At 41.2% G+C, this 26,764-nt stretch overlaps 1 protein-coding gene across 1 annotated transcript in view; it reads right to left on the bottom strand.

Annotated features, from left to right (window-relative positions):
- Positions 1 to 2,898: 2,898 nt before the first annotated feature.
- Positions 2,899 to 26,764, bottom strand: part of REXO1 (RNA exonuclease 1 homolog) — a 38,564-nt gene continuing 14,698 nt past the window's right edge. Inside the window, exons 5-16 of the mRNA XM_026681125.2 lie at positions 25,669 to 25,826; positions 24,858 to 24,995; positions 23,627 to 23,750; positions 22,957 to 23,070; positions 16,460 to 16,597; positions 11,840 to 11,953; positions 10,594 to 10,667; positions 8,253 to 8,363; positions 7,937 to 8,052; positions 6,941 to 7,079; positions 6,604 to 6,724; positions 2,899 to 5,888 (exon numbers count right to left, since the gene is read on the bottom strand). Coding sequence (XP_026536910.2) covers positions 5,800 to 5,888; positions 6,604 to 6,724; positions 6,941 to 7,079; positions 7,937 to 8,052; positions 8,253 to 8,363; positions 10,594 to 10,667; positions 11,840 to 11,953; positions 16,460 to 16,597; positions 22,957 to 23,070; positions 23,627 to 23,750; positions 24,858 to 24,995; positions 25,669 to 25,826 — 1,436 coding nt within the window. The 3' untranslated portion in view covers positions 2,899 to 5,799. The remainder of the gene's footprint in view (positions 5,889 to 6,603; positions 6,725 to 6,940; positions 7,080 to 7,936; positions 8,053 to 8,252; positions 8,364 to 10,593; positions 10,668 to 11,839; positions 11,954 to 16,459; positions 16,598 to 22,956; positions 23,071 to 23,626; positions 23,751 to 24,857; positions 24,996 to 25,668; positions 25,827 to 26,764) is intronic.

Raw genomic sequence — 26,764 nt, 5'->3', positions numbered from 1 at the left:
AGTTCGCATCTATTCGCTAGAACTGGTTGTTAACATTCTAAGCAGTTTGGAGAACCGGTTGTTAGAAGAAATTACTGGCCTAATCCTGTAAGGAAGGCAGGAAGGAAACATTCTGGTGTTGCTTACAGAAACTGCCTCTCCGTTAACCCTTATTACATTCTTGGCAGGACTAGACTTCCTGTCTCTGGAACTTCTCTGGACTTTTTTTCCCCTCCTTTGCTAGTACTTTGCTTGTGTGGAGTGACCATTCAAAGTTACAATGGCACTGAAAAAAGTGACTTATGACCGTTTTTCACACTTACGACTGTTGCAGCATCCCCAGTCATGAGAGGCCAGGTGAAGAGATGGTGCCTCGATGTGAGTGATATTGAGTTGGCCATGCCCAGCCAATAACATGACCACCAAGCCATGTCTACCCAGTCATATGATCACCAAGCCACGCCTACCAACTAAGCCACGCCCACAGAACCGGTTATTAAAAAAATTGAATCCCACTCCTGAGCAGTTCCATAGAGTTTTCCTGCAGACTGGGGTGGGGTGTTTCATTTGCTGTCTGAATCCCATGGATGGGGCTTGTTTACGTGGCCGTTTCTGGCATGGCAGGGCCAAGTAATGATCCACAGACTGGAGTTGGGGACCCCTGTATTAAAGCATAAGAGAGCTTTCTTTGCTATTGTCCCCGCCCTATAAATATCTTGTCCTCCATTTGTAGCCTTTTGGAAGAGTGTGAAGACTTAGCTTTGCCAACTAGTGAGAACTGAGGAGTGGCACACAACCCTGGGGTGACTTGGTGGCTTGAGGGTGCTCTCTCCAGCATTCAACTTACCTTTTTTATTCTTATTTTATTCTTCACTTTGTTTTAATTCTGTTTCTCATTCTCTTTTTCATATAATTTTATAGTTTGTTATCTATGAACAGCCCACTTGGACAGTGAGGCAATGTCTAAATTTGATAAACAAGTATAAATAAAAAACACTGATCAGCTAATCAGAGTTTAGTTCATTGTATTGTCAAAGCTTTTGAATTCGCAGCCACCAAATATGGCAATAGCCACCCATTTATTTTGAAATAGGCGCAATTCATGGAGGACTGGGCCATTGCTGATGGATAATTTTGCTGGCTCTTTCCAACCAATCAACCGCTAGAATCATATTATTATTTTATATGCCAGTGGCCAAGGACTTTCCTGAGAATAGCTAATTAGACACTGTGAGAATCCACATAATGCTAAATTCAGCAGCTTTTTGGTGTGGTCCAGCAGGACTATTAGACACACTCCACCTCGTTTGTTGCAACATTGTCAGATGCCAATCATACTCTCTACTTTGAGATCAAAGCTGGATGCACTTTTACAGCAGAGATCTATTTTCTGTGATATCTTGGGATATAATGAATCCATGAAAGATTCATTACCAGTAAGAATGACAGTTCCTAGTTGCTTCTCAAACCCACATCAAATGGATCATGATATTCAATCCTCTAGAATTATTTTGCTAGAATATTCAGGAATGCCTGCAGGACCAGACCCAGAGAAATTAAGGGCCCTTAGGAGCAGGTGGGCTCACAAATGCAGGAGGAACAGACAAACCTTGAATTTGGAAGTTAACAGAGATCCTGTTTACTATTGAGAGACAGGCACTTTGTGGCCAACACTTGAGAATCCCCTCAAATACGCTGCCAAATTTCACAGGCACAAGAGCTAAAAAATGTGATGCGGTCTCCTCTTGCCGTTAAATGGGAAACTCAATACTAATAGTTGTGTAAACCCTTTAAAACACATATATACACCTCCCAAATACCACTGTCAAGCTCTTGCCAATAGAAAGCAAGATCACCCCAAAGTTTATTTCAAAAAGATGTACTGGAAGAGGATAGGAGAACATTACAGAAACATCAGCCACTGGATTGCTTTCACATTCAAACCCAATTTATCTCCCAGGCTGCTGCGGTAGAGACTGTTTCAACCTCTTGTTCAAGATCTCAGTGTGAATGAGGAGAAAGATCTGTGACTCTGTTCAGGTACAGGTAGTCCTCGAACTTATGACCACAATTGAGCCCAAAATTTCTGTTGTTAAGTGAGGCATTTGTTAAGTGAGTTTTGCCCCATTTCTACTACCTTTCTTGCCAGAGTTTGTTAAGTAAATCACTGTAGTTGACAAGCTAGTAACACAGTTGTTAAATGAATCTGGCTACCCCATTGACTTTGCTTGTGAGAAGATTGCAAAAGGTGATCACATGACCCTGGGACACAGCAACAGTCGTAAGTATGAACCAGTTGTCAAGCCTCTGAATTTTGATCACATGATCACGGGGATGCTATGACGGTGGTAACTGTGAAAAACAGTCATAAGTCACATTTTTCAGTGCCATTGTAACTTTGAATGGTCACTAAAACAACTGTTGTTAAGTCAAGGACTACCTGTACTTGAAACGTTGGGTATCATTATAATCATGTTTTCTTCAAAGTTGAATAAAATGGAGGATCCCTCACATGAGACATAGAAATTCACCCAGTATCTATCTATATTTGCACACCTTAAAATTTCTCAAATCTATTTTCTTTAACAAACGTTCTCCCGCCTATCTATCCATCTGCTAGATTTTTATCTATATAGATATACACATACGCAAATTGCACTTGTCCACTCTATTTCCCCATCACACAAAACCACATTTAATTTCTAATTGTGGAGTTGCTCTGCACAACCATAATTCACCGCGACTTAACACTCACGGGGAGAAGCAGCTTCAGTAGATGAACAAATCCCAAACATTCAGTGAAAATAACTACATTGGGTTTGGAGCACAAACATCTGATTAACGATAATTTTAAAAGTTACCCCCTTTTGAAATAGTCCACCCAAATCCTAGCCCTGCAACCCTCACAATCACGCTATGTAGGGATGTCATATTTTGCTTTATTAAAAAAAAATAAAAAACAGTATTAACAGGTATACAGTTGTACGTATACAAAGTCTACAGTTTTATTACTGTACAGTGTTACAATCAGAGAAGAGTTGCAGCCCGAATGGCTGGGTTGGCGGGGGGAGAGATCCCGTTTTTCTTAAGTCTAAACTACTCAGGAGTCATTTCAAATCTTGCCTGTGAAGGAAGAGCAAAGGGCAGGCTCTGGTTGGTGAGCAGCAAACATCAAAATGATAGCAGAAAGGGGGGGGGAAGAGATTAACCATCATTGTCTAGGGAACTTCCATTCTTGGAGGTTAGGGAGCTTTTGAGCTCTCTAATAATGATGGATGAATCTGTATTAATCCTGGTACAAGCTTGTAGTGCAAATACGTTCCTTTGGTTAAATAGATCATCTGCTCACCCCAAGGGTCTTCCTTTCCTTCAACCATTACCTTTATTCTTATGCCAAGTAAACACATGCATATCTGAGCAAGAAGATGGATTCAACCACCATCTTTTAAAGTACCAAAGCAAGGATTGCTTAGAAGTTCTGCTTTTCCCATGTATTTGTCGTATTTATTTATCTGTCACATCTATAAAACATACTCGTTGCAAAGCTTTGCTGCCTGTCTCTGTGTTTATGGGATCTCTGGTAGTGTTCAACCAGATCTCAAGGTAGGATTCACTGCCTGGACCAAGGCTGTCCAACCTTGACTACTTTAAGACTTGTGGATTTCAACTTGTGGGGAATTCTGGGAGTGGAAGTCCACAAGTTTTATAGTCGTCAAGGTTGGAAAAACACTGGCCCAGATCCAATAGGAACATGAATTTCCTGGCATTTTAAAATGCTCCCACTGGCCTTCAGAGTGTAATATACTCTTGCAGGGAAAATCTTGCCTACTTTTTCCCAGGAAAAGTTTTGACAGGTTTGTGCGTGTCTTGCTTTCCAAACCCACTGGGGCTTAAAATGCACCAGTGCTGTCAAAAAAGAAATGTATAGTTTCCCACCTTCCATCAGGCAGGATTCATACACCACCAATCTGAAGGGTGGTTAAATGAGGCACCTCATTTTCACTGACTGTCATGTCAGAAAAGATTAGCATGATGTAAAAATTGACAGCTAAGGCCCAACGGAGCCTTTGTGCAGACATGCCTGAAACACATAGCCCTTCTAGAGGCCAGTCCCTGTTGAGAATTGGCTACCCACACAGCACCCAATAGCCCTAACTCGACCACCAACATAGGTACCCAACATACACTGTACAATACTTAAGTTGGAGACAAATCCCTCCCAAGGGATGCCTTCCACAAACTCCAGGAATGGGCTACCTTGGAACAAGGTAAGTAAAGAGTGCTCCTTAGGCGCCTGTTGAATAAAAAGAGGAGACCTTTGACAAAACAAAGGAACCGTGTTGCTAGTCATCATATAATGAAAATGTCAATTGCGGGCACTCTTCCTTCACAACCAGAGTTGCCTAATGCCTACCTGTGGGAAGCTGTTTACAAAGCGTGACAGCAATCCCAGCAAATGAACATTATCCTTTTTTTTGTGTGGGGGGGGGGGGCTGCCTCCAATGCTGAGAAGCACAGAAAAGCCTGCACTGTTATTAGCAGGATCCTCTCACATCCCCATTGCTTGTGAGAAAACAGGTGAGGCAGGCGTGAGAGCTCTCCGCAGGACAACAGAATTTATTCCACATCTTTATATTTTAACAACTCAGTGGCCAAAGCGAGAGATTTTGTACACAACTGGCTCAACTGGCAACTACAAAAAGCCATTGGAGATTAAAAGAAAAAAAAAAGCCCCCGGAAGGTCTTACTACGAAATATTCAAGTTTAACCAGAGGAAGAATTTGGGAGCAAGTTAGGAATTTTCCTCATCACTTCTCCCTCCCAATTTGAGTAACAGCCCTTTGAAAATGTGATCAATGCCAAACACGATCCTGCCTCTTTTATCCTTGTTTGCAGGAAACAGAACCTAGTTTTCAAGCCAGAAAGGCTAAAGTCCTACCCCAGCCAAAGGCAGAAGCAGCTAGTTTGAATAACTCCTGAGCAGGGAGGGATGTGGGGTCAGGGGGCAGTTTTGCCCCCTCAGTAGTTTCAATGAAATGCTATCAGCAGCCCAGACCAAGCCACCTGGACTGTTTCCTGCAGTTTGGTAGCAGCTTGTCACTTGGGAGCATCTCTGGTCTCTAACAGTCAAGACCCAAGCAGGAAAGCGCTGCTGGAGTCACGGCCCGAGGCCTGAAATCCCCAACTTTCTATAGCTTTATTTTTCTGCCAGTGATCTCCTCTGCAAGGCACACCTCTCCCTTTCCTGTGTTTCAGTACAGCTTCTTTGAGCCAGGTTCCTTCCACCTGGGCAACCCTGATCCTACCTTCCCTCCCTCAACTGAAGCCAGCATCTCTTCATCATCTCTTCAGCTTGCTTTCTTGACACAGCAGGGTCCGTGATCACCTTCTCTGCCATTCTTGTATAGCCCAAGACCAACCGCAAGACCCCAAATTAAATTAAAAAAAATGTAAATTACAGCTAGCTTTCAAAGTCCATAAATAGGAGAGGGGAAGAGGGAATAGTGGAACTCAGTGCCTTTTGAAGTCACTCCCATCTTCTATGATGAGACTATCTCCAAACCTTTCCCCACCACAGGGATGGCTGACCTTCTTGGGTCACAATGCATTTTGCCTCGACTACAATGCCTGGCATGCAGACACGGCCCGTCACTTTGCCAGCGAAAGGAGTTGCTTGCTCCCAATTCCTCGGGACACCTGTGAACCGAGAGGGGAAAAGTCTGGGGAGGGTCTGCTGCCGGCTACAGGCGTGTCTCTGCAGGCTTCATTATTGTCCTGTGACAAAAATGCAAAGGAGAACAGCAGCAGCATAAAGGTGGATCATCGCTTCACTTTAGCGTCTTCCTTGATCTTCCAGATCATCAACTCCATGCAGGCTCGGGCATCCTCACTGGAGTCATGACCTTCCACTGTGAGCAAACAGAAAAATAAGAAGCCATTCATTTACTTGTTTCGTGGGCTTATAGGTCCACCTGGGACTCTGGTTAGCGTACAGCAGAAAACAAGCAAACCCCCAAAATAAACACATGACACTAAAAGGCACACCCAATATATAAAATGGCACCAGACTTGATCATAAAAGGAGCAAAAGAGAACTCCATTCAACCGAACTCAAATACCTGGGGAGGGACACAGATTTTAAACAACTTTTCTAAAAGGGCGAGGACTTTGGGGCTCTGCCATATGGGAGGGAGGGGGAATTAGCTTTTAAACTGCCCAATTGTCTCCAAGTTAAGAAGACTAATACATTAGGTAGACTTTAAAAACCTTTGTTTTTCAAAATGCAGCAAATTTTATCGCAGTGGTCGTTAAGTGAGTTACCAAAGTTGTTAAGTGAACTGCACGGTTATTAAGAGAACACACTGATCGTTAAGCATATCCATTGTCCACAATGGGCATTTTTTTGTTGGAAACTGGAAACAAACACTGGTTTCCAGCAAAAAAAAATAAAATACTGTAAGTTGCAGTCAGGTGATTGCTGCAAACAACTAACAACAGCAACAGTAATAGCACATAGACTTATATACTACTTTCACAGTGCTTTACCGCCCTCTCTAAGTGGTTCACAGAGTCAGCATATGGCCCCAACAATCTGGGTCCTCATTTTGTGCCCCCAAATCTTACCACTATCCTGGATGATGCGCTTGAGGTAATCCGCCATCAAAGTACGCAATGCCCTCTTGTAAGGCAAACCCAGGCGGTGAGGGAAGACGACGGCTGTGTCCACCACCGTAGAGTGGATAAGCTAGGAGGGGAAGGAAGAAGAACATCTATTGAATTCTTCTTTATATTCTTTCTTTCCTTTCAGACTTTTAATTATGGTTCAAAGAAGTGCATCTTAAAAAGATCGGACAGAGAAGGCAGTGGGTTTGAAGGGGGATTTACCCATAAACTAGCCACGGCCATCATTTCGGGTGAAGGGCGTACATAAAACAGGTGTGTGTTTCCGTGCAACATTTACCTTTAGTGCAAACAAGTCACTTTCTAAACTATGGCCGATCAGGATAGTTTCTGTGCTGAACATACTCAAGAGAACCGCCTGGACATCCCGAAGAGTTATCGATGCATTTTCCAGATCTGCCTCTGTGACACCAGAAAACCTGCCAAGGAAAGGTTGGTATCATATAGTGGGGTGTTTAAAAAAAAAATTCTGCTGCTTTTCAGACATATGGTTACCACCCCTCACATGTGCAATTGTAGGCTAACTCCTGCTCAGAGAACCTCCTCCCTTTTCTTTCACAAAATCTCTTGACCGAAATGGACCCTGGTTTCTTTTTGGTAGCACTCTGAGGATGGCTAAAAACAGAAGCCATGCTTCCCCACCATTTTCTTTTGGGAAATAGATAAAAACTGTAACAAGGGCAGCAATGTAGAAACAACACAAATTCAACTTCCCCTTGAAATCCAGCACTGCATTACCCGTATGTGTCACAAGGCCCTCTGACATATCTCAATGTTACATGTTTGCAAATGTCGCCACAAAAAGTGCTCCCACCCCTGTCCTTATTGGAAAGAACAAAGTTCAGAGCAGTAACTCAGAAAGAAACACAAAAAGCAGGTTCCTCCATAGGAAAAATACTCAGCCCACATTTCTCGGGGCAATGTGATCTCCAATGGTTTGGGAGTAAAAATAATTTTTTTTCTGATTCACAAATCAGGACAAGTAGAGAACAAGGCAATGAATCTGAAATTCAAACGTAAAAGTCACCTGCTAAAACTCTGAAAAGAAAGCCACAGGGAGGAAGTTAGGAAGTTAGCCTAAGATGAGTGGGTGGGACTGACTCCTGCTGTTAGCCTAACTTCCTCCAGGTGGCTTTCTTTTCAGAGTTTCAGCAGGCAACTCTAAAGATGCAGATACTTAGCAGGTACTCTGGCCACTCAACTGCTGCCACTGTCACCAAACCCACGGATTTTTGTTAACGATCCTCATGCTTTTCCATACTTTGTGGGCCCTCACCGAGTGTTGTAATCCACAATTCTGGAGTCTGGCTTGACAAAGGTATCGTAGATCACTTTCAGGTCTGAGTTGATCACAGTGACGCGCGTCAGCTCTAAACCTTGCTTAGTGTAACACTGCAGAAGATGAGATACGAGAGTCACAAAAGAAATCTCAACAGCCTTGTTTTTACTTAGAAAACCCTTTCTACATTACCCAAACTCTTCATTAAAGCGATCAAAGTTGTTTCCATACGAATACAGTATATTGGATTAAATACACATTCCTGATGAAAGATGAAACCCTTAACATTATTCTGTATGCGCAGCCAACCTACCATTTCACAATCCAAGGCGTAGATGCCAGGATGACCATCTGCCCTTGGCAACTTTTCAAACGTCTTCACAAAACCTTCCAGACTTTCCTTCCGGCCATCATGGACATGTTGCTAAAGGTAAGAATGGAGGAGAATTAAAGAGGTGTTAAAAAAGCAATTCCTGGACAAATTTGATCAGGTCGCCAATCTTGCCCACTTTTAGCTAGCAGACTGGTGGTCTTGCAAAATGCCAACCTGAGTAAACATAATATTGGATATAAAGGTTCCTTTTTTTATGGTGGATGGACAGAAGACTGAAAACTGACTTGCTCCATAACACAGAATCAAAAGATTAATAACAATTACAAGGGTGAAAGAGAATACCCTTACTTTGTTGTAGCGTTAAAAAAAACTTGACAGAAGTTTTCAAGAACATCCAAAGGAACAACACAGAAAATAAAAAATGAATTTGGACATTTAAAATGTATTTGGACAGTAATCTTTTCAGATTACTGAACAGCAAAACTGTGATGTCTCAGGGGGAGAATAGGATGTATTCTACCATTTAGGGCATGTCAAAATTTTCAACTTTCAATTTCCAAACATTAGGGGTCTCAAAAGTTATGACACGCCTTGGGGATTGTAAAGATATTTTGGTTACTTTAACATAATTTAGATGTGCTTGGTCAGTAACTACATAAATATCGTACTTTTTTCACATTTTGTTTCATTTGTATGATGCAGAAAAGGAACCTTGATGGTAGGCCTAATATTCCATTATCTTTACAGTGGAAAAGGCTATCTTGAAAATGGACAGCTTTACAGAAGCGTCAGTTTGAGCCCAAAAACATTTCACACATCCCTAGAGAAGTCTGGACTAAAATCTCTGGAGAGGAAAAAGATTTGATCCCGTTTAGTTTCCTCACAAGTCAATTACTATGTCGCTCTAAAGGCACTGAGCCACAGTCTTTCTCACAGATGGCGGAGAAGCCCATATCCTCAAGGAATGCAGCAGCCTTGGGCCTGAACAGAATCCTTCTCCCACCACCAGTTTCTCTTGTTCTCTGTCATGGAAAGTCCTGTTGGGGTAATCATACTGGGACCAGGGTTACTATGTAATTACGATATACTCTGAATGATAGCTTTGGGATGGGGTGGTGGTGGGAAGAACACGTGCTAGCAACATGATCCAGCTGAAGAAAAGCACCCACAGTCCTAGGCTGCATCAACCAAAGCCTAGTATTAAGATGAAGAGAAGCCTTTAGATCACACTTAGAGCACCAGGTTGATATTGTAGGAAGGGCTTTGTTAACTTGGAATATGTTCAGGTCAGAGGAACTTAGATAATACCAGCCCTGGAAGAAAAAAAACTTATGAGGTGGTATTGAATATGCCTTGTCTAGACTCTTGCACTGAGCACATGGTTGGATTAGATAACCTCAAAGATCCCTCCCAGACCTTATATTGTGTGATTCTTTCTATTCCTATCCTTTCTGTTTTGGGGGGAGTATTAACTTGATTGAGACAGCAGCATTGTCCTCGGTAGTCAGTGCCCCGTTCTGAGCTTCTATCTCAAGGTCTTACGAAAAAAATTCATGGGTGATCAGTGTGCTGAAGATTAACAAGTCACAATGACTAATTGGATGAAATTAATATTCATGGTGGAAAAACAGGAAATAGTTTTGATATAATGGGCCTGCGTATCTCCAATTGTTTCTAGCAACCCAGTATGTTTGAACAGCTCCTCTCTATTAAATGCTGCCATCTTGTGGGACTGAAGCAGTGTGCCTTCTCTGTCTCTGCCTATGGGACAGCATTCCCAGAGTGATACGGATGGCACCCTCTCCTGGAAAGCCCTTAAAACCAGCATTTGTTCATGGGCCTGGATTTAATGTGTGTATTGATGTACTTGTGGGGTCCCGTTGTTATCTGTTGACATTTGGATGGTTTTCGTTTGGGCCGCTTGTTTGCTGGATTTTGTAGGCCACCCAAAGTCTAATGTGCAGGGGTATCCAACCTTGGCAGCTTTCAGACTTGTAGATTTTAACTCCCATGCTGGCTGAGGAATTCTGGGAGTTGAATCCACAAATCTTCAAAATTGCCAAGGTTGAACGTCCCTGGTCTAATGGATTTGACCGCTATCACAAATTTAATAATAAATTAAATATTTTTGTCCTATTACTACAGAGAATGGCTGATAGAAGGGGCCATGTTTTTTCCCGAGCCAAAGTAAGATTGAAAAGCATCTCCAAAGCATCTTCCAGGAAACAGAGATCAAAGTGGCAAAGCTGCCACTGTACTCAGAGAGAAGGTGTTCCACTTCACCTTATACTTCATGGTTTGACCAAACATGGTTACATACTTTTGCAACTTGGCATCCGAGTGAACCTACGGCTCCCGAACAACAGCTGTAATGTGTTTCCCAGCCACCTGGCACTGCAAAAGAGAAAACTGCTAAGTGGGAAATCCTCACTGTACACAACCACCAAAAATTAAGCAAAAACTAGTCTGATTGACATATTCTTGATTTTAATACTAACACAATTCCTTTCTATCAAACTACTTGGGGAAGGTTATGTTTAAAATTATTACTTATAATGAAGATGCAGGCTAGGAAAATGATGCTAAAGGAAAAAGAAAGCAAACAGTAATATGAACAATTACATAACAAACACAGAAAGCTAAGATAGACTTACTTATGAAATATTTGTGAGCTATATCATTTAAATAATCCCTAAAAGGATTACAGACTAGTTCTTGGTAGAGTGGGGTTCAACGACAATTGGTCCAAGGTGATTCTGATGAACTGAATCCCACTTTGTCTCCACCACAAACCTAATTATGTTTATTGTCTTTCAATTGTGTCCCGATGCTTCTTATGTAAGACAACAATAACCTTGCATGTTTTAAAGTGCTCTGAATGAATATTTATTTATTTGGGTTTTTTTTTTCTAAATGTTTGCAAATATTTGCTACTTGTTATTTGAGCTTCATGGAAGCCCCCTTGATATAAACAGTCTGAGGGAACAAATAATGCCAAAATGTGATGTCTGTGGAGATTCACTTCATCCAGGTCATAGTTGTCTCAAAGGTGCTTTGAGTAACTGGACTGTTTTTTGAGGAAGAAAAAGATCTTTTACTTCTCATCCAAAAAACTTCATCAATGGTGACTGGACTGGCGGTGTGTGTGTGTGTGTGTGTGTGTGTGGAATCCTATCCTTCCATCTTATCCTTCCATCTCCATCATCATTCAGTCACAATGGATGAAGCTTCTTGGATGAGAAGCGAAATGTCGTCTTCTTTCTCAAAAAACAGTCCACCTGCCTTTTGAAAAAGCACCTTTGAGCCAAAACGTGATGCTTCTCTCATTTTTTCATTGGCCTCCAATATCCAACACACAACCTGACTATGTGACATTACTACTAGAGGATAAACTCATGGCCATGAGCAGAGATCTAAAACATAGTTGTCCGACCTCTCAAAGCACATTGCAAAATGTTATCTGTGCATAACCTCACAGGTTTCTTGTGAGAATTAAAATCAATGTTGTGCACTTTGAATTCCATTGGAAAAAGAATATACTTTTTTAAAAAAATGTAAACTATTACCTCTTTGCTTGCGCAATCTCCCCCAGTGATGGATGCATTCTTCTTTACGGACACAATTTCCAGAAGGAGATACCATGTATTCTGTGCCACAACGACAACAAATCCTGCAAGAACCTTACAGAAGAAAAAGGAGTGTGTTAAAAACATAGATTTTTGGCACTCAGTCCATTCTCATATACCTACCTAAAATAATATTTTTTTAAAAAAATTCTTCTAGTTTCTCCCAATGAGATAAAGGGATCATGCTGTTTGGGAGTTCATCAGAACAGGATCCCCTCAAACTCATCTGCAAGCGTGACTGTACTGATTGTATGAAATGATATCTGAAGGGCCAATGGCTATTTTCCTCTCATCTATGAACTGTTTCTAACCAATATTCAAACATTGCATTGGTTGGTTTTTTTCCAACCCATCAAAAATGCAAGTCTCTCATTAGGCAAGCTGTTAGTATTAGTTTACTTTACTTTATTGCACCTCATACAACAAAATCAAACACCATCTTCAGTGCACATCATGACCATGACCATGAAAATAAACACAAACACACATCCTTCACCCTTCACACACTGAACCAGAAACCCCTGACACCACACCAACACTGCACTATACAGCAGAATTCAAAAGAGCTACTGCCCTGGGATAGAAGCTGTTTTTCAGCCTATTTGTCCTTGTTTTTATTATTCTGTACCGTCTGCCAGATGGTAATAGTTCAAAAAAAGGGTGCCCGGGTTGAGAAGGATCTTTGAGAATGTTTTGAACTTTCTTAAGGCAGCAGGAGCTATAAAGCTCTTCCAAAGAGGGGAGAAGGGAACCAATGATCTTCTGGGCAATGACATTAACCCTCTGGAGTGCTTTCCTATCTGCCATGGTGCAACTGGCAAACCATACAGAGGTGCAGTATGTTAAAATGCTCTCTATGGTGCAGTGGTAGAAGGTCACCAACGGTTTTTCATTCAGTTGTTGTTTCTGAAAAGTCTCAGGTAATATAATCTCTGCTGGGCCCTTTTGACCAGGGCTGCAATGTGGGCATCCCAGGTCAGGTCCTCTTTTAGGGTAATACTCAGAAACTTAAAACTGGCCACTTGCTCCACTCAGTCTCCATTGATAAGTAAGGGCTGGATGTCTGATCTGTTCCTTCTATAATCCACTATAAGCTCCTTGGTCTTATTGGTGTTGAGGACCAAATTATTGTCTCCACACCACGAAAGCAACCGGTCTACCTCATCTCGGTAGGCAGGCTCATCCCCCCAGGAAATAAGTCCCACCACTGTTGTATCATCTGCAAATTTAGCAATAGTATTACTAGAGTGGGTGGGAATGCAGTCATGCACATAAAGAGTATAGAGTAAGGGACTCAATACGCAACCCTGTGGTGTGCCAGTGTTAAGAATAAGGGCTGAACAGGTATGATTACCTAATCTGACCCTCTGTGAGCGGCCAGACAGGAAATCCATAATCCAAAGGCAGATTGAATAAGAAAGGCCAAGGTCCAGAAGTTTAGACACTAGTCTATGTGGAAGAATTGTGTTAAACGCAGAACTAAAATCCACAAAAAGCATCCTCACATAGCCCCCCGGGTTCTAGACCAATTTCTCAAAGCACTTCATGATGATAGGGGTGAGTGCCACTGGTCTGTAATCATTGAGGTTATTGATAGGGAAAGAGTAGGTATGTTAAAGAGATTCAGCCGCTTGCCACCTTGTGGTATGAGGAACAATTGTATCAAGGACTGAGAAATAACGAAAGAAATCAAGTACAGGTAGTCCTTAACTTGCAACTACAATTGGGACTGAATATACATTGCTAAGCAAATTATTTGTTAAGTGAGCTGCACCTCTTTTTCCTACCTTTTTTACCATGTTAAGCAAATTACTGTAGTTAAGTGAATTATGTGGTCATTAAACGATCCAGCTTCCCCCTCTGATGCCACTAGTTGGAAGCTGGCTGGGAAAGTTACAAATGATCCCAGAATGCGGCAATCTTCATAAATACATGCCTGTTGCCAAGTGCCTGAATCTAGTTCACATGACTGTGGGGATGCTGAGAGAGTTGTTAAGTATGACAACTGGTCTTAATAAGTCACGTGTTTCAGTGCTGTTGTAGCTTTGAATAGTCATTAAATGAATGGTTGTAAGTCGAGAGCCACCTGTTGTTCACACCTTAACTGAATAATTAAAACACACTTTCGACATCAACATCTACTTTTATTCTGGATTAAAGTTTTGTTTTTCTTGGCAGAAAAAAGTTTGCAGTAATTTAGCTTAGGAAGACCTAAGCGGGTATTACCTCAATCAGGGTAACCCTAATATAAAAAGGTCTACCCAAAAGACTGAAATCTATGAAAACAAGACAGTTCTGTTTTGTCCCTGCAGGATATACAAACTGAAGCCTCAGAGCCGCATATGGCCCCATAAGCTTTGGCTATGGCTCCTGGGGTAATTTTAACTGCTGCAAAAGCATGATTTTTAACATGAAAGAAGGGGAAGATTATTAAATACCCAGCGAGGAATCGCATTGCTGTATTTCATCAATTCACCCCCTGACCTTCATCCTTGTTTGTTCTGACCATGGTTACTCTTAAGACTGTACCTTATCACCCCAACACCAACATTATCCCCTTCCCTAAATTAGGTATCTGTGCTATAAACCTAAGCCTACCATACAGGCTCCCCAATGACTGGAACATTCTTTCTGAAAACACACACACACGCACACACACACCAATTACAGTTCAGCTTTTTACAAGCTTGAACAACCCAACACCACCTTTCTCTGACCTGATGGCATGAACAGAGGGAACTGCTATAGGTTTGGGAACTGGATCTGTTCACCTGGTCTACTGACATCTGCTATTATGACTGACAGCGGCTTTTTGTGGTATTTGGGAGAAGCCTATTGTGTCGCCTACTTCAGATCTTTAATGAGGAGTAGCTGCAACCTCGCCGGGGTCCTTGGGCCTCCATCAGATGGATTTGCTCCCAAGATCCAAGTACCAACCTTGAAGGCCTTCTGGGGTAATCAATCTACTAGACTTTGAGGTGGCATTTTATGATTGTTAAACAGACAGAGAGACGGACCACTACCTCCGAAATGTGTCCTTGGACAAAGGGCACCATAGATCACCCATCTCTTCTTCACTTAAAGGGACTTATGGCTTAACAATTGCTCAAAGTTACAATGGACTCCCCCAAAGCCATTTATGACCTGTTTTCGGAGTTACAGCAGCTGCACCCATCCCTACATTCATATGACTGTATTTTGGGTGTTGGCAACCAACTCACTTTTATTTTGCAGCAACTATGATTTGTGATATTTTTGCTGGTTTCTGTGAAAAAACACTCATTGGGGAAAACTGATTTGCTTAATGAATGTGGCATTCACTTCATGCCCACAGCATTCATTTAACGGCCGCTGCAAAAACGATACGGGTAGGCCTCAACTTACAACTGTTCATTTTGTAACCGTTCAGTTACTATGGCACCAGAAAAAGTGACTTATGACCATTTTTCACACTTACGACTGTTGCAGCAGCCCCACAGTCATGTGATCAAAATCTGAATGCTTGACAACTAGCATGTACTTCTGGTGGTTGCTGTGTTCCGGAGTCACACGATCATCTTTTGAGATCTTCTGATAAACAAAGTCATTGGGGAAGCCAGATTCCCTTAACAACAGTGTTATTAACTTAACAACTGCGGTGATTCACTTAACTGTAGCAAAAGAAAGGTCATAAAATGGGGCAAAATGCACTTAACAAATGTCTTGCTTGGCAACAGAAATTTTGGGCTCAATTATGTTCATAAGCCAAGGATTACCTGTATAAAAATATTGAGTGCAATCACATGATAACCTCTACTTTTGACTTCAATGACTTACAACCATAATTCTAGGCTCAGTTATGGTTGTAAGTTGAGGACTTCTTATAGTTCCTTTGACTGCACCTCTGGAATTGCTTAGCAATTCAAGAGAAGAACTGCAGGACTAGTCTAAACATCTTGAAGCCTAGGCAGGGAAGCAAACTTACAAACAGGACAGCCATCTGTAATCTCCTCCTGCTTTTCCCTCCTATGTATTCCAACCACCATACTCCTCATTAGGTCCAGAGGATTTGCATGGACACACAACACTCCAGACAAGGATCCACTGGACCACAATGGACAGCACAACATGTTCATCACTAGCATTACTCTGCATTTTTCAGTCATATTTGGTGCAAAGGGGAACACACTGCTCATCCCAGTTTGGTGCTGCAGTTCTGCATGAACCCATTCAAATATGACTTCTGTTATATAAGTCACAAATGACAAAAGGATTAAAATATTCTCACGATTTAGCACAGGAAGAGAGGGCCTACATGCCAAAAAAAATAAAATAATATCTATAGTAGGAAGCTTCAGAATATCTGCCAACTGATTTGCTTGGGTTCATTAGTCAGAAATTTGACAATATGTTTAAAAACTCATTAAAGATCCCCATCCACAAGCATCTCAGAGTAGATGTCTGTTTTGAAGGGAACAAGCTGGCTGTGGGTTCCTTTTCTGGCCTCCATTTTTCCTCCCATTAAACAGAACATTTGAATGGTTCTCAGAGTCAGAAATTCTCCAGTCCAGCAGAACTCACCATCTGTCAATTTCTTCTCTTCCGCAGCAAAGACAAAAGCCCGCCCAGGTCTCTCGGGAGAGGGTAACGGATAGCCATGCTCCTTCAACTCATCCTCTGTCAGCACATATTCTTTGAGCCTTCGGTACAAGGTAGCTCCTGAGAATGACAAAGGTTAGGAAATGTTTATCTAGCCATTTTCCCTAGCTATTTTCAGACCAATACCACACACACACACACACACACACACACGGAAATATTCAGGGTAGCTTACGCAGCAACAAAATGATAATTGCAGTTAAAGCAGCATAAAACCAAAGCAAAGGCAGATCTAAGCACTGGGGGGTTAGGGGAAGGGGCGAGAAGTAGGGGAAATGCTGAGAAGGAACGCCAGGCAGTTCTTTCCACAAAGACCATTATAAGAGCAATCCAGCTGGACTAGGCCAAGGCCTATGCTAGTTCAGTATTTTGTTTCTTATGGTGGTCATTTCCTCTGGGGTGATAAAGACATAACCTTCTTGGACTTCCGGTGGCATTTCTGTCGAGGATGGACAGAGACCGCGATCGTGCGCGGCTTCAATCTGTGTTTACCCTGTTGGAGGGGTCCCTATGGGACTGAACCATCAGACCCACCTCGGAGGGGTGGGGGAAGAGGGGGAGACCACCAGCTGGGTTGAGGGGAGCCGCATCTTCCCTCCCTGGCTTGGTATACTCCCCTGGAAGACAGGGAGAAGTGGCAGTTTTAATGACTGCCCTGAAGACGGGAAGCTACCGGGACCTAAGTGTGTGCTAGAGAGGTTAAGTGGTGAACGGCGTTTATCCAGACAAGAGAAGCTGAACCTTTTATTTTAATAACCCTGAAAAGCAGAAAGAAAGATTCCTCACTTGAGAGTACAACAGCAGCGAACAGAAAACAAGAGGACAATATAAGGTAAATAAAAATCTGGATTACAAAAGAGCTATAATGAAATTAAGGACGGAATTGGGAATAATATACAGAACCTGGCATTAATAAGGCATTGGATAAAATGCTGAACTTGCTTGGAATTGATTATACTTTAAAAAAAAAAGCCAATGGTTGAAATGCTTGAAAATTAACATTAATATAATGGGAAAAAAAGGGGGGGGAAAAAACTTTGAAAAATGGAAGTGATATAGAGCACCACCTAATGGTACAAGGCATTTTTTCCTGGATGACTTTATGGAAAATTACTGGTCTGTTAAATGTGTGAATGAGAAAAGACATGAAATAAAAGACATAACAAGAACCCCGGAAGCTTAAAAGAAAAAGGGGGAGATTTCAGCAAGAGGACAAAGGAAGGCCATATCTTGGGACTGTTGGGGGTTGACTGTGCAAAGGAAACAGAAGGACCAATAAGGAAAAGAGATATAAATGGAGTCTCTTGGCAAGGATTACAATTAACTTTAATAAAGTAAAGAATAACACAATTGATTAAAAAATGGAAGAAGCAAGCAAAAAATTTAAGTTGGAACTGTAAAAGAAATGATAAAAGAAATAAGGGGTCTATTGGACACACTGGCAGAAAAAGTAATGCAATTTACAGCAAAACAAAGGAATTCTAGAGAGGAGGAGCCAAAAGTAGAGGAAAACAGCCAAGATGGACATGAAAATTCAGGCATTGCCAAAAGGCACAAAAGGAACTAAAACTAAGACATTGGCGACAGAGATAATAAATAAAAGAGAAAAAGCTCTCAAGAGTAACCAAAAGAAGAAGAAGCTGTACAAGAAGAAATTTCAAAAAAAGAGAAAAGGAAAGGGGGGGAAGGAAAGATGGGGGACTGGCAGATGGAAATAAATGTAATATTAGAGGAAAAAAGAGGGATAAAGAGGAAAGGCCAGGAAAACTTAGCAAAGGGAAAGCTGGCTAAAACAAGGCCGAGAGATTTAGAGATAAGGGTTAGATATAGCATAAAAGGGGGACACCACATGGGAATGTATCTTTGTGTTTTCTATTAGAAATGTAGACTGGGGAGATTTGAAGTTTATAACTTATTGGGAATTACCTTAAGATTATTAGATAATTATAGATGAGAAAAATGAAAATGGAGTGAGTGATATTAAGAGGTTCTATTATTAATCCTTTCTTTTATATATATATATATATATATATATATATATATATATATATATATATATATATATACACACATACATACATATATATACATATATATACATATATATACATGTATGGTGTTCGGCTTGGTTCGAGTATTTTCCCGTCATTGTAGTTCTTTTAAAGTTGTAGCAACGTTTCAGCAGAATCTCATCTGCCATCATCAGGCTTCTGTATTGTGTCCGTCTGTGGGTCAGACTTTTACAGTGGTTTCAGATTTAAATTTGGGGCAGCCTATTGCTGTGCCAGAATGGTTTTTCTTCATCCTGATTGGTTGGGAGTCTTGGTCTGTGTTTATTGGTCTCGGAGTTTGCTGTGTTCTGCTTGATGGGTGTTTCTGATATCTTCTGTCTGTTTTTGGCTCTTTTTGTATCTTGATTGGCTGGCAGCATTGTGTTACTTTAATGGAGGTCTTTAGTGCAGCTTGGCCGGGTAAATGGACGGCTATCATTAGTTAGGAAGCTGGGTTTCATCTGGGTGCCTGGTTGGGGTGTGTTTGAGCTGGAGGTATCAGGGGGATCTGTTTGTGCCCAGGTGTTTGCCTGGCTTGTGGTGTGGAGATTTTTTTGTTTGTGAGTGCAGGCTTCCAAATGATTGACAGCCTGGTGGAATCATCTCTTCTGTTCATGCTTTCTGGTCTTTTTCAATCTCTATGGCTTCTCTGATGACTCTGTGGCTAGGGTTTTCCATAGTGGCCAGGGTTTTGGTGCCATTGAAGTTGATGCTATGACCTGTAGCTTCCATGTGTTGGACTAGTGAGGAAGTGTGTTCCAGCTTTTTGACTGCATTTTTGTGTTCATCCAGGCGGGTACTTATTCTTCTATTGGTCTGTCCAATGTATGTGGCCGGGCATGATGCAATTTCCTAACACACCTAAACAGCGCACACCCCAAAATCAAGTTCACCATGGAAACAGAAACAAACAAACAACTACCATTCCTAGATGTACTAATCTACAAAAAAACAGATGGCACACTAGGACACACCATATACCAGAAGAAAACCCACACCAACCGCTACCTCAACGCCCAATCCCACCACCACCCAGCACAGATAAACTCCGTGGCTAAAACACTAATTACCAGAACCAAACGCCTGGCAGACAAGACACACATTAAGGCTGAACTATGCACCCTGACTAAAGTACTGACAGCCAACGGCTTCCACAAAAGCAAAATCACCAGCTTGATCCACAAAAACACACTGAAACATAATAGAGACCCAGAAGATGAACAGACCTATGGAACAGCTGTCCTGCCCTACATAAGAGGTACTACAGACAAAATTAGTAAGGTACTACACAGACATCACATCAGGACTGCCTTCAAAACAGACAGAAAAATAGCAGCCATCCTTAGCAACCCCAAAGATAAAATTGACCTGGAAAACCAAGGCATATACGAAGTCCCCTGTGCATCATGCCCGGCCACATACATTGGACAGACCAATAGAAGAATAAGTACCCGCCTGGATGAACACAAAAATGCAGTCAAAAAGCTGGAACACACTTCCTCACTAGTCCAACACATGGAAGCTACAGGTCATAGCATCAACTTCAATGGCACCAAAACCCTGGCCACTATGGAAAACCCTAGCCACAGAGTCATCAGAGAAACCATAGAGATTGAAAAAGACCAGAAAGCATGAACAGAAGAGATGATTCCACCAGGCTGTCAATCATTTGGAAGCCTGCACTCACAAACAAAAAATCTCCACACCACAAGCCAGGCAAACACCTGGGCACAAACAGATCCCCCTGATACCTCCAGCTCAAACACACCCCAACCAGGCACCCAGATGAAACCCAGCTTCCTAACTAATGATAGCCGTCCATTTACCCGAAGCCAAGCTGCACTAAAGACCTCCATTAAAGTAAAACAATGCTGCCAGCCAATCAAGATACAAAAGAGCCAAAAACAGACAGAAGATATCAGAAACACCCATCAAGCAGAACACAGCAAACTCCGAGACCAATAAACACAGACCAAGACTCCCAACCAATCAGGATGAAGAAAAAACCATTCTGGCACAGCAATAGGCTGCCCCAAATTTAAATCTGAAACCACTGTAAAAGTCTGACCCACAGACGGACACAATACAGAAGCCTGATGATGGCAGATGAGATTCTGCTGAAACGTTGCTACAACTTTAAAAGAACTACAATGACGTGGGAAAATACCCGAACCAAGCCGAACACCATACATGTAAGTACCCGCGAAAACTTAAGAAAACATATATATACATATATATACATATACATATACATATATATACATATTCTAAAATATGCTAATGACTATTTAAATGATATTAGGAAAACAGAATATGATGACGGGTGAAAATCTGGTATTAATTATGTTTAAAAAGTGTGAATTGGGGTTATATAAATGCTTTTGGTTGAAATTGGTCAAAGGGAAGTAAAAGGGGAAATTAACTCTGTTTTTATTTTTTTTCTTTGTGGTATACATGAAATAGAAAATACAATTGATTATACAAAGGATATGAGAACATAGAAAATATGATGAACTAGAAGGGATTATGTGGGAATGTAAAATATTTATAATGAATGAATTATATTATAATCAAAAGCAGGGGAATGAAAATTTATTAAAATTACATAGGTAAATTTTGGAAACAAAGAAAAAATATGTAATGATTATATCAATATCTCTGGAATAGATATAAGATATATTGTAGATGGGGGGATATACCATGTGGATCCTAAACGTATTAATCTTACTTTACTTTTACTCGTTTTTTCTTTCCCTGACTGTCTAATTATATATTGGTCTTGAGAAAGTTATAGATGATAACAATACATAAAATAGGTGGTAAGCTGAAAATGGAAATAATAGGGGATAAAGAATTGAAAATATATGCGAGGATGAAATGATTTTGATGTTGAATTAATGAATTGAAATATGACAGGGAAATTGATCTAAAGATTAGTCGAATGGATAATAATTTGAAGTGATATTAATTAAGAAAGTGTAACTATGACTGTGTATAAATATTGTAATCTAGAATCACGTTGCTCACATGAAGAGATGTGTAAAAAATAAAAAAACTTTGGAAAAAAAAAGACATATCCCTCTTGTAACTTTGTTCGTCCAATACATGGATTCCAAGACAGAAATAAGTAATCCTGGTAGATCTGTCCTTCATGAATTTAAAGTTACAGGTAGTCCTTCCCTAACAACTGGTTGCTTAGCAATTGTTTGATGGACAGATTTACCCAGTGCTATTTATGACCTGTTTTGAAGTTCTGATGAAGTTCTGATGACCACCCCTCCCCCCTCCGCTAGTGGCCAATCTTGGGTGTTTGGCAACCAGCTCACCTTTACGGCTTTATGTCTGCAGTATCCCATGGTCATGTGGCCATAATTCTCAGCAGTTTTAGCTGCTTTTTTATTTATTTATTTAGCATGTGACATAGAACACATAGATAACAGTATATACGAAGAGCACATAATGCTATGGCAACATAAATTTTGGACTCAATTGTGGTCATAACTTGAGGACTACCCGTATTCTTGCCTTTTCTTGTAAGGAAGGTGTATTCAAGGTTTCAGATTGTTCAATCTGTTTCCTAAGGATCCTTAGCAGAGAATTTTCCTTTTTAACACCACTGAGTTATCCACTTTGAACTGAGCTTTTTTCTCATTTAGTTACGAGACATCTTAGATCCCATCAATGTGTCTGTGGATGTTTGGGTTCCGCACCAAACCTTCATGGTTTTACACAATCCATTATGCAAGTGAAGAATCATGAAGTTCTGACTGCTGATACCAATTCTCTCAGCAAGACAGAATGCATTTGCAAAGACACCACATTCAGAACTTAGGACCATGCAACTTGAAGGATTATTTTTATCCCCACACAGACTTGGAATATCTACCAACCGTTTATGTGATTGATTAAAAAAAGCAACTTGTTTTGCTTCAAAGCTAATGCTTTATCCACATACAAAACTGACACAGATTAGATTATTTACAATTTCTGCAATGTATCATGGAAGGTGTTAACAGAACAACAGGTTTACTTGGGGTTAATTGCATTTTTATCACGAAATGCCCTGCCTACAGGATAAAATCTGGTCTAACTGAAGGGGGACGTTTAGAAGAATCACATGTACCATGCATCAACGAGCCTCTAAAAAGTGACCTCGGCCCATTCTTCTCCACAGCTTTTCTGTGCTTTTTATCGTTTTAAATAGCTCTGAATTGGCTTTCAACACTGATCCTATCAGTTCTCCGATGCTGAAAAACAATCAGCCTACTTTTAAAATCAACCTGGAGGCCTTTAAAACAGACAGAAAGGAATAGAGTTACACCCCACCACAATCACTGTGTGCGATGACAAAAAAGGGGGTAAACCTACCTGTCAGGTCTTCTAGCCGTAAGCTTGTAGAACGATTAAGTGTATAACTGGTCCTGGCTGCCAGTTTCCCTCCTAGCATAGCTTCATGAGAAACCACTTTCCTATTGCTGGCCTCTGGAAGAAAAAGGCAGATGTCAAACTAGAACGTCAGCAAAACATCCTGGGACAACTACAAATAAAACTTCTGAGTCAAAGAAAGTGCTATACAGATCTCTATTCACTGGCTGCTGCTTTAAAAGTCAAAGGCACACACACTACGAATATTAAGCTCAGGAAGAAGTGATAATAAGTACCATCATTATTTTAGGATTTAACATCACATACCCCCTTTGCCAATGTGTTAAATAAGATTTGTAATAGCAGCAGTTTGTGGGCAAGACAATGTATGGCATAATACTACAGTGCAACCAGCTAACTGTGTCTATTTGTACAGACGTTATGGGGCTGGCCAAGAGATGCATTATGAAAGTTTTGCCCACAGAATTATGTCCTGTTGGATTGGTAGGCAGTCTTTTGCCCAGTCTATTGTGCAAGCCTGAAGTGTGTTTTGTTAAGAAGCTCCAAATGTCTAGAAATGGAGGTTTGAGACTGTAAGGAAAGAATAAGATGAAATGTAAAGTAGCAGAGAAACTTCAGCCTGTTAAGTAAGAAGTAAAGTCTAAGTACATACTCTGAACTTCCTGAGAAGGGCTGGGCAACAGAGTCCTCAGCTTCTTCAAAGTGTTTACTGCCACATTCAGGTAGATGTTGCGGCTGGTGCTGCGCTCATACACCACCTTCTCCTCAGCAAGAGCCTGTGAACAGCATTCCCACCATCAGCATTTTTTTTTTTTTAGTTTTAAAATGCAAAATGAAGTTGCTAAGGGGGGAAGGAGCAGTTCCCAGGCTAGGGAGAACATACATACATACATACATACATACATACATACATAGATTGGGTGGCTTCCAATGTCAAGGAGAATGGTCACATATTCATCGACAAGGAGAAGCAGGAAGAAAAAGTTTCTACAAGTAGTCCTCAATTTACAACCATTTGTTTAGTGACTGTTCAAAGTTACAATGGCACTGAAAAGAGTGGCTTATGACCATTCTTCACACTTAAGATCACTGCAGCACGCCCATGGTCACTTGATCAAAATTCAGCCGCTTGGCAATTGACTCACATTTATGATGGTTGCCGTGTCCTGGGGGTCTTTGCAACCTTCTGACAAAATCAAAGGGGTAAGCCAGATTCACTTAACAACTGTGTTATTAATAATGGCAGTGATTCGCTTAACAACTGGGCAAGAAGGGTCATACCATGGGGCAAAACTCCCTTAGCAATGGTTAGCAATGGAAATGCTTAGCAATGGAAATTTTGGGTTCAATTGCAGTCATAATTTGAGGACTACCTGTGTTTGTAACACAGAGAACAGTACTTCTAAAAACAAGGCAAGAAATGTAGACCTGTGATTCTCTTACTATTCAAAAAAAGAAGCTCAACATTGGGCTGGCTGTCCTAAATTTGAACTTGTAAATATGTTTGCTCAGTGAACTTCCAATTTTTTTAAAAGTGATTCAATTCCTCTATGATTTAGGCCTACAGTTAAAGAAGTGCAAACTATAAGAATTGAAAGATGCTCAAGCATCCCTCCTAAGACCCGCAGTGGTGCAATGGTTAGAATGCAATATTGCGGGCTACTTCTACTGACTGCCGGCTGCCAGCAGTTCAGCAGTTTGAATCTCACCAGGCTCAAGGTGGACTCAACTCTTCATCCTTCCGAGATGGGTAAAATGAGGAGCCAGATTGTTGGGGGCAATAGGCTGACTCTGTAACCACTTAGAGAGAGCTATAAGATCACTGTGAAGTGGTATAGAAGTCTTATTGCTATTGCTATCATTACCATTACAAAAACACAAACCTTGTCAAATGCTCCCTGCTGGGAGGGGCAGAACTTCATGCACTCATCAATGAAGAGGTTGAGGTACCTCTGACGGATGTTTGTGGGAACTCTGGCACCGTATTCTGTGGGAATAACTGGCCTTTTCAAGGCGGTGCTCTAGAGAACATGGAAAAGGGAAAAGAAAATAAGCTATTTTGATAGCACAGTTACTACAATGCCTTTCCTGTCTCTGGCTGGTTCTTCTACTAAGCTATATATGAGCTATGAGCCACATGTGGTCCAATGGTCAACCTTCTGCAGTATCCCACAGCCCACAAGATCATACTGCCGAGGTTCATTGGTGAGTCAATCAAATTTGATGTGGTTTTTTTTTTCAAACAACATTCAAAGCAATCGGAATAAAACTTCTCAAAATAGGGGTCCTTGGTACTCTCTCTCGTTTTCTTGCAGATCTTTCATTACATCTGCTAGCACTGCTGATGTTACCTAGTTTGGGTAATGAAACGTCTGCAAGAAAACAACCAAACTCAGAGAGCACCAAGGATCCCTCATTTCAACCCTGAACTATATTCTCTCCTTTATTGAAACTTCCCAAATGATCCAAAATTCTGCTTAGGAATGACTCAAATATCTTTTATATGCAAAGCTGGACGATAAATCCTAGAGGAAACAAAAGGAAGCACAATCTTGAACAAGTGCTTATCTTCAATAGTCTCTGACTTCCAAACGTTAAAGTTAAAGCCTAAAATAATTAAAGGCTAAAATAGCATGCAGGGCAATTTGTTAATTTGAAAAATTAACTATGAACCATATACTGGCAATTCATCACCTGCAGAGTGGGAGTATGTGCTATCCTTTTTGGGACACCTGTGGTAGTTGTTTTAGATGCCATCCCAGTCAGCGTTCGAGCTTTCAATGCTGAAGCATCAAGACCATTGGAAGATGCCACACGTGCAGGTGGAATGATCTTCTTAATATTTCCAGGAACTGAAAGGGTGTGGGCAGAAAAGGACAATATTCAGAAGTAGGGCAAAATTCTGAAACATGTTACAAAGTCTTAGAATTATGTAAGTTATGGAAAGGATGAGGACTGACCTGCCGACTTCTGGTGGACCATTTAGGGCAGAGGTGTCCAACCTTGGTGATTTTAAGGCTTGTGGCCTTCAACTCCCAGAATTCTGGGAGTTGCAGTCTACCAAGTCTTACAGTTGTCAAGGATGGACACACCTGATTTAGGGAGAGTTGAAAAGAAGACTGGAATAAGTGTTGAAACCCTCTGCCAGCCCAGGATTCATTTTCCCCCTTGGCTCTTCAGGGCTGCCACAGCGAAGAAACTCAAGCTGTGGGAATGGGAGGGGGGAGGAAGAGATGGGCTGGGGGATTGTAGCCATAATAAAATTCTTTCTCCTGAGAACCAAGAGTTTTCCCACCAGGTGCAAAGAGGTGGGGTCTCAGACTGAGTGGAGTGACCAGATTGGACCATGTGATGAACTGCCTGGGCAGGGGAGGGAAAACTTTACTTTGAATTAAAGGGAAACCCAAAGGGGGCTCAGAGTCAGCTTTCCCCAGATGTGCCAATATGATGTGCCTAATAAATCTATTCTTTGAGGAACTTGCCTGCCTTGGAATTTTGATGCTGTTGGGCCTAGTACATGGAGCCCTGACACCCACTCCTGCATTTCCCAGAATTCTCTGTCAGCCTTTGCTCATCTTTGCTACTAAATCTGGTAACTGAAGTTCTAAGTCATCTGTAAGGGGCCATGTTAATGCCGGCTGAACTAGTCACACCTTATTCAGATACAGCTGTCACTCAATCAAGGGTACAATAATCATGATCATTTAGTGAGATTTGTTCTGCTCTCGCTCTTCAGGTATCCCAGGTAGGTTATTACTTTACTTCCTGCTTTACATGTTCTTGTTATCCT

Source organism: Notechis scutatus, chromosome 1 (genome assembly GCF_049901735.1).
Source record: "Notechis scutatus isolate UNSWTSFEM ecotype Mainland chromosome 1, rNotScu1.2, whole genome shotgun sequence".
Taxonomy (NCBI): Eukaryota; Metazoa; Chordata; class Lepidosauria; order Squamata; family Elapidae; genus Notechis; species Notechis scutatus.
This window is presented reverse-complemented; position numbering and strand designations above follow the sequence as displayed.